This window comes from Puma concolor, chromosome D2 (genome assembly GCF_028749965.1).
Source record: "Puma concolor isolate L17-30 chromosome D2, mPumCon1.1.hap2, whole genome shotgun sequence".
NCBI lineage: Eukaryota > Metazoa > Chordata > Mammalia > Carnivora > Felidae > Puma > Puma concolor.
The window spans coordinates 75,870,282-75,879,323 of NC_141677.1; the positions used below are offsets into that span (position 1 = coordinate 75,870,282).

At 43.6% G+C, this 9,042-nt stretch overlaps 1 protein-coding gene across 1 annotated transcript in view; it reads right to left on the reverse strand.

Annotated features, from left to right (window-relative positions):
- Positions 1-938: 938 nt before the first annotated feature.
- FAM204A (family with sequence similarity 204 member A) overlaps positions 939-9,042 on the reverse strand; it is a 35,800-nt gene continuing 27,696 nt past the window's right edge. Inside the window, exons 7-9 of the mRNA XM_025918070.2 lie at positions 5,288-5,394; positions 4,100-4,995; positions 939-3,826 (exon numbers count right to left, since the gene is read on the reverse strand). Of these exons, the coding sequence (XP_025773855.2) occupies positions 4,944-4,995; positions 5,288-5,394 (159 nt within the window). The 3' untranslated portion in view covers positions 939-3,826; positions 4,100-4,943. The remainder of the gene's footprint in view (positions 3,827-4,099; positions 4,996-5,287; positions 5,395-9,042) is intronic.

Sequence of the window (9,042 nt, forward strand, 5' to 3'; positions counted from 1 at the left end):
GATGAATATGAAACAGACATCAGTAATTACAGCTTGTACTGTAGCTGTTGGTTTCTAAACCTTTAAGTTCAATGAACAAGTAATAACTGGACAGACACACCCTTCAGAAATTAGAGGTGGGAAAAGATTACCTCATTCCATACCTGTCACACAGCAGGCCCCCTGCAGCAATTCAGCAAGAGGCAGCCCACGGCCCCCGGAGGAGGTTCGGGCCGGGGCTTCTAGAGCAATGCCAGGGAGTAGGCACAAGGCAAACCGGGCCTAGGAGCACCCAGGAGCCAAGGCTTTTCTTGGGCACCACCCTCTGCTCTCCTTCCAACCCCTTTCATTCTGCACCTCCTTCAGAAACCTGTTCTGGACATAAAAGGCAGGTACCTAAATTCAATGTTTTAAAAACGTCATCTCAATAAGGAACATTTTTATGCCTTTTCTAACAAATCTAAAAAGCGGCTACTAACGCTAATAGGAAGAGAAGGATCCCGCAGCTAATTCTTCATTTTACAAGCACGTCTGAAAACACTGCAGACTTCATGGCATTTAACGGAGAGTCTCCCCGAAGGCCTGTAGTAGTGTTCCGGGGATCAAGACCGCAGGGGCCAGTGTGGCAGGAAGCTACTCTGAAGGCACCACTGTATTTGAAGAAATGCTAGCAAAACGAACACTTATCTCCTTCTACTCAGAAGGAGAAACTGTTGAAGAAGCAACACGCTTCGTTTTAACACTGGCGCACAATGGGTTGGGGGCTCCTTTCTCAGTCTCTCCATGGCCGTCTAGATTGGCTATATACTGACTGCCACGTTCTTGACGGGAGTCACAAATCCCTTTCACGCCGAGTCTCGATGCGGAGGACAGCTCAACGCGGAGAGTGCGTGCGTGTGTGCGTGTTTCTTTCAAGGTGAGTAGTATGGAAGGAGGATAAAATAATAAAGACTAAAGAATGCAGTTCTGCTCATTTTATCAAAATCTATAGAGAACATCCCAACCTCAAAAATGGAAAATAGGTCTTATTGTCTCAGTATGCTACAGAGGTCATGAATAGATACATGCCGATAAAGCAATCGTTTGACAGTTCGTTGAAATTTACTCTAACATATATTCCACTTTCTGGCAGAAAGGCTCTCACTAATTTAAATCTGAAAACCTAGAAAGATGCTCTGATTACTTCATAACAAAAATTAATTCCTTGAAATTCATTGCCCTGGGTTTCTACTGCTTTAGACTTTCAAAGTGCTTTCAGATCCATTACCATGTTAAAAGGCCCTGATGCCACAAATACCAATCTACATTTGGTTTTGGAAAAAGATTTTCGTGTACATATTTTGTCCAAATATTACTATTTGTTTCATGAAAGTCAAGACTAAGACTTTTAGTAGAGTGTAAATTTTAAGCCAATGAATAAACAGTTGGCTTGAAAAAATATTAAATTGACATGCAAAGCATTTGTTGCTCTGCCAGATACTAAAAATAAAAGCAACTTCTGCCAACATGGAAAAACTTGAATTGTTTCACTTGGTTCTGAATTTGACTACTGGGTTTCACGAAGCTAATTTTCCAAAATGAGGTCTGACATAACATTACCTTGTTTCCCCCAAGCCCTTATCTCATAAAAAAACACACACACAATTGGCATCTTACTCAAATATCAACCTCATACGGTACTTTTTATAGGTTAGCAGGACATAACATTTCTAAAACAGTGGTATCTTTACCTAACAAACAGAAATTTGGACATTTTGAAAATTAACTTTCATATTTTAAGAATTAAACTCAAACTTGTCTTAGCGTAAACAATAAGCTATGTTATTAAAATACTGAAAAGAGAGCATTTTAGACCAAAGGTATCAGGGAAATCAGTAGATCTTAAATGTGAGGTTCTAGGCTGTTACTCAAAGTTCAGATAACATTTTATTCCCACCCCTGGCCTGCCCCTCCCATAGCTGTCTCTCTAAAAAAAAAAACAAAAAAAAAAACAAGTGTGCTTAAAATACGGAGTTTGAGATTTATGATCAGTTGCAGAAACCTGTTTAACTAGTGATTTACAGTTTTGGCCAAGGTATTTAACTCTGTCATCAGAACTAATTATAGCAAACCTGAGATTATACATCCAAACTCTCCTTTTGGTGAAAGAAATAGAATGTTCTGCTGAAAATCAGAAACATCCTGAGGGCTCCCAACAAGAACACACTACCAACTTTACTTCTCAGAACCAGCGCTATAAAACTCAAAATTACTGTTCCTTAGTAAGTTGTTTTAGCCTGAAGTACTTAAACAGTAAATCATAGTTACGTTAATGCCATACCAACGACTTGAAACATATTAATCTCGGTTAACAATAACTGACGTTTACACCCCTCATCTAATTCAGGCACTCGAGCAGTAGTAAACGCACATGCTGAAGCTTCAGGAACTGAAGTTATTACTGATCCAAAAAGAATCCTCATTTCACTGTGGACAGATGGAGAAGACAAATGACTATGCTTTTTGGGCAACATGGGTGCTCTAAGAATAATGTTCCCATTTTATTGCTTTACTGAGCAAAATGTCTAATTCAAATTAAAGCTGGTAAAATAAAACTGGTCCCAAATGACATGTCAGCAGGGTCAATCAAAGACACCCAGCCCCTTCCTCTCCCCCGAACCCCTCTCTTACCCCCACTCCACCTGCTGTACCACATTTTAGAGCTTTTCACAAACCTGGTCCCCCCAAAAATGGAGACTTATGAGATGCGGCTCCCCTCATTGAATGAGTCCGCTGCTACATCCGATTCCACCAAGGTGCCTTCACCGGGTTCAAATGCTCCGTGTGTGTCCGAGCCCCGGGGCAGGGTGGGGCAGGGCAATTGTCAGCGAGGGACAGGCTGAAGAAGGGCTGCAATGGCTGGACTTCGGGTCACAGGCTCCCTGATCGGCCCCCAGAGAGGCCACTCCGGCAAGGCCTCAGCATGAGCAGAGGTAAAAACATGCCTGCAAGGGTCACTAAATGCTCTCAAGAAGGGGACACAGGAGAAGGAAAATGAGGCAGAGGCTGCAGGGAGATGCTGTCTCCGGGCCCGGTGTGCCCAAACGTCTACCTCACCCGCCTGCCCAACAACAGCTTCTTCCTGTTTCAGACAAAACACCGAACCGTGTAATGGCACGTCCCCCATGATGGATTATTTTAGGGAAAAGATTCCCATACCGTCAGCCTGTATTCACCTATTAGGAGTTTGAAATGTAATGTCGTGGGTAAACGCAACAGGAGATATTAAATCATAAAACGTAAGATTTTCCAGTATTTGGGCTAGACACCTTTTCATGATGAATTCTGTAAGCAGAAACACAACCTCCTAAAATCTTGCTTTTTCCATACTGGCTTTTCTCACCGAAGTGGAAGCAAGATAGGATTTTTATTCTCTTAAATACCAACTGGTTATTGACTTATTCTAGAACACAGAAAAAACATTAAACATGCTACCATAAGTTATGAAAATTTTGTTGCTACTGTAAGTCTAAAAATAACAAAGTAATAATAATGAAACGATCATCATGACTCATTTTCTGTGTTCCTGAATTTATATTCTCAACCCCGAGGAAGTTTACACCAGACAGCTAGAAAACCTCTGGCGGAGGCTGAGGAAGGCAGGTGAACGGCCGAAAGCTGCGATGGGCAATTCTTCCCTCTTCTAAGCGCTGGGCAGGGAGGGGCCAAACCAGCCAACGTCCAGGCCTATTTGCCAGCTTCTTACAGGATTTCTCAAAGCCCCTCTAGGAAGGCCTATGAAACACACATCTAAGAACAACTACTTCCCCCGGCACCGATCCACCTCACCCTCATTAACACATCGAACCTTTTATTTTTATTTATTTTTTTTATTTTATTTATTTTTTTTTAAATTTTTTTTTTTTCAACATTTATTTATTTTTGGGACAGAGAGAGACAGAGCATGAACGGGGGAGGGGCAGAGAGAGAGGGAGACACAGAATCGGAAACAGGCTCCAGGCTCCGAGCCATCAGCCCAGAGCCCGACGCGGGGCTCGAACTCACGGACCGCGAGATCGTGACCTGGCTGAAGTCGGACGCTCAACCGACTGCGCCACCCAGGCACCCCAACACATCGAACCTTTTAAGAAGGAATGGGGAAGAGGAGTAAAAATAATCAAACTATGTTCCTGGAAGGTTCCAAGTTATACCGTCTGGAGGTAGTCGTAACTGGCTAGTACGGTTGTGCCATTTTCTCTCCTAAGAGCCGTATCACAATTTAAGGAACAACAAGGCTGAGAGAGATATTTAGGAGGACATTTCCAGGCCGAGCTAAAGTTAAATCCTCCTCCAAATACTACTTTCTGCCCTTCTTAAAATTATGGTATTTTATCTCAAGGTATACAAAAATTAATCAATTGCTTTCATCATTTGATTGGGAAATATCAACTCTATTCCCTCCAATAAAGAACCAACAATTACTTTTATGATATTAAGATAATTCAAGTCATCTGTAAAAGTATCGGTTGAGACGTTCTCGCACTTACGACTAATCCTTCGTAAACAAACGCCAATCTTACAAACACAACTGCAGACGAAGCACAGGTGCGCTGGGGACAGATAAGGAAGTACGGGGAGCTCACTGACTACACCAAACAGTCGAGAAGCAAAACTGACTTTATGCTGGAGGGTTACATAAATCAATAATTAACAAAATCCTATCTTTCTTCCTGGTACGTATACTTCGATTTCGTGCACAAATAACAGAATGCTCCGCTTCATTCGTGTCAACAGAATGAACTCTCTAGAAAAAGACTAAAAAGGTTTAATAACCAAACCCCACATTTTACGCTTATGTTTCTGGCTTCTGGCAGTTCCCTGACACAGTTAACATCGGCAGGAGTATCTTCTCAGTCAATTGAGCAGCTGAAGACTCAAAGAAAAGCCCAAGTGAAGACTCAAATGCCTTGAGGAACGCTGGCAAGCTACATATATCCCATGTTGCTCTTGGTTTCCCATCTCTTCTTTGCTTCAAACCTAAAATAGAAAACATAAAAATCTCAATTTCTTTCTAAACACTTTCCTAAACACGCTTACTCGGTGCCAAAGTAAAATAAACCGAAACATTTTCGCATACTCCACTGATGACAAACTAAATATGAAAAGGGATGAAGAAATGCCGTGTTTATAATCTGATAAACGTGCAGCAAAGACACAAGGACTAAAATGAGTGAACAATCACACACAAACTGGATTCACACAACGGATCCCAGGATTTCTGTAATTCCTATGAAGTTATTAGAATTACTAGTAAAAATCTTAAACTCACCCCCAGGCAAGCTTCTTCTTTTTTCGAGCAACCTGTGAATTTTCAGCATCCCGTTTGGCTTTTACAAAGTTGTGGCAGGCAACCGCTTTAGCAATTTTCACACCAAGCTAAGAATTACAAAGGAGAAAACCAAACAAACAAAAAGGTGAAAATAAATATTCCAGCTGATAAAGAATTACAGTAATACAAACACTTGAGAACTTGCGGCTAAGCCAGCCATACCTGCAAATCAGAAATTCTTATGCTCAGGCCCCCGTGAACAAGCAAAGTAAACAAATGCACTCCGTGTGGCCCATACTTCCCTCACCTCCCACAGGCCCTAGACCCCGGTTGTGCCAGTCTCCTGGATGGAAATCCTTCCCAAACAGAGCCCCTCGAGGGTCCACAAGGATATGATGAAGATCTTCAAGCTATTCCAGCATTTCAGTAGGCCAAACAGGAATTTACCCCTGATAAGGCTGCGCAGACTGACAGAGACATCAAGTTTCTTTGCTCTGGGCTAGAATTACAGCAACTCAGTATGGTCACATCGGCTATCTCCTGCTGATCAGAAGCTCTGATTGGCAGTCATAGATGTGATTAATAAAACATGGGAAAGCTAATTACTGCTTCATAAACGCACTTTGCATGATGGGCAACAGCTTTTAATTCACCGAGAGAGAAGAGAATATAAGGGGTGCTAAGAGGTGAAAAGGCTGGGCACGCGGACCACAGTACCTAAGCGCTTCCTCTGCAGGCCCCTCTACTCCTGCTCCACCTGACGCCTATCTGCCCCGGGCCGGTAAGGTCAATGAAAACCAAGCCTCCCACCCACCCCACCTCTACCTCCTAAGTTTTCTCTAAGCCAACCTAAAACAGTCTCTGTGTCTGTACTTCTCCGGCCCTTCAGCCTCTACGCCATCATCTTCGGTTCCCACACACAGGCCTACACACGGCTCTCTGGCTGCAGAACTGTTCCTCAGAGAGTATCTCCAGGACAGGATGGTCAACTTCTAGTTCTGGCGGCTCTGATGTTAAAAATACCTGCCTATATGAACGGCTCAGGGATATCTGTGAAGAACCCAGGTTGAACAACAAAGGCTAAACATACATCTCCTTCTGGGGTCTCTTTCCCTTTCTTTCCCTGGACTCACCCTAATGAACGTTACCGGACAACAGACTTGCGGAAGAGAAGGAAGGACCTGGAAGCCGCTGTCAAATCAATGTGTTAAAGCCCGAGTTTTAGGGATCTGCTGGCCAATGGTGAGGCATCATGGGTGGCTAAGACCACACGCATGAGAAGTTGATTTAGGAAAATGAGGTTTCACATGCTTGACATTTCTTTCAGCTCGTTTCGGAGAAGAGTTTCCTTTAGGATGAAACGAACATGCAGGAATCAAGCACTGCTCGGGGCTTATAAATGAGAGCATAGGGTGGTTTGAGTTTCCAGTCCAGGTAAGAATACGCACCAAGAATGGAAGCAACCCAACGATCAAGCCAGAGGGCTGAACTGGTCAACACCAACAGCACAGGCACCGATGAAAGAATGATCAGCTGTGACTCGAGGGCCCACCTGGGGAAGCAGACCAACCTCAGAGTCTCAAAATTCATACCAACACGAGCAGCACTTCATTATCTTTTTTCACAGGACAGCATTCACTCAACAAATATCAGGAGGGCGCAAACGCATGGCTTTGCCAGGCACTGTTCTAGGCACCGGAGACACAGCACTGAACAAAACCAGGCTTCTTTTCACACTGGGGGCTGGGAAGAAGGGGTCGCCAGTTGCGCTGCTTCAAAACTGGCCTTCTCTTGGTTGTCTCTTGGTTTCCGGTTGTTCATCACAGAAAAGTTCAGATACGTCAGCTAAGAAAGGGCTAAGAATCAAAGGGCTACAGCATCATCATCTCCAGGGAAAATGAAACGGGAAGGGCGCCGTGTGGCCTATTTATCATTAAGATGGATTCCCCTGAAAACCTTCCCATCCGCCATAAACGTGAAAATCAGGTCAGCACCTGTCGCGTGAGGCCAGCCGCAACTACACTTATCAGACAAATCCCCGAATCCCACCGGCTGCCCTTGGACTTTTTGTTCCGCTTCTGGTCGGCTGTGGCATGGCTGGGCTCTCCTCCGTCTCATGGTGCCGGCCTCTCAGCGTGTGACTTTCGGGTTCGCGGCGGCAGAGGAAGGGGGCGGCCGGAGGGTCTCACACTGGCTCTCAAACGCTTTGGCACGGAAGTGACACACGTCATGTCTGCGCACTGCCCTCTGGTCGCGACTACTCACGCAGTTCCCCCTGAAGCCGGGCAGCCGGGGATGTGGGGTGCTGCGGGCGAGCAGGGGAGCAGCGAGTGCCCCTAGTGAACGGCCTACTGTCGTAAAACCCAGCTGGCTACCTGTGCTGATACGTGTGCTAGGTCTCTCCACATTCACGTAGAACATTCAGTATCTTCCCTGCCCCTCACCCTCCAAAAGGTAAAACGTGGAACTCTGCGTTTTCTACTTCACCATATTCCTATGTGTTACGTATCAAATGCCAACTTGGTACGGGAGAGTTTTGCCAAGCCCACCTCCCAACAGAAGTCCCAGTCGCCTAGTTCATCTCCTACTGAAACCGAGCCTGTGCAAGGAGGATAAAACAAAAATGGTCCGAACCATATCCGCCATGTACCGTCAACCACGTGAAAACATTATTTCCTAAAACCGTTGTAAATTAAGAGGTAGCTTACATGCCTAACTTACTGAGATTTTCCAACGTGGGTTTTCTGGATTGGGGATTGATAAACCAAAGAGTATCTCAGCGTGTTCGACTTAAATGGGACTCTTCATCTCAACGCGGTCATGCGCTCTAAGAACGTAAACGCTTTTCATTTTCCGGCAACGTTCAGGCCAAGCCAGCGCACTCAGCACCACAGTAAGGATTTAGAGCATACATTCCACAAGACATGGTATGAATCTGTTAACAGTAATTCATTAAAGTGCATGAAACATGTATTTACATGAGAGGGCTCCAGCATTTCTGTGGACTAAGTACATATAATAAATGACTGGGTACGTAGGCAATACTTTCAAACAGACCTCTTCGGGTACAAAGTGTATTTTCTAACTGTATTTTGCCTTGGGTTAGGTTAAATGGAATGTTCTTCGACTGATAAACATTCAACAAGCCTGGTCTATGTATTTACAGAAAGAATCTTTTAGCTTGTAATGATGATGAAAAGTCATATCAATTTTGTGTCCTTCACACGCTTAAAATGCGTCTCACTTATTCCTGTGGGGAAAGAAAAAAAGAACGGAAGTACTTGGAAATATGAAAGGATAATAAGATCTTCTATGGAAGAGACAGTTGAGAAGAAACTCATTTTCCCAGGCAAGATGACGAAGCCAAGTTCCCGGAGATAAAAGAATATCGTGCTATGTTTCAGTATTACAAACAACACAGGCCAACGAGAATCCTTTCACTCCTGTAAGAAGAAAAATGCATCCTCATGCCCAAAGTAAACATCACAAAAGCTTGGCCGATGGTTTTTATATTTAAAAAAAAAAAAAAAAAAATGTTTTGGGTCATCAGATAACTATAGCAACACAATGTGGCAAGAAAAATTTTTAAATGAATAAAAATATATACAGAATTTCTTGTATGTGTAGCCAAAGTATCAGCATTTTCCATATAGAACATCCAATATTTTGCTGCATTTTAATTAAGGTGTCTAAACATTATCACAAAGAACTGCAAATTGGTCAGAGCAAGCGGTAAGGAAAATTAAGCTCTAAAG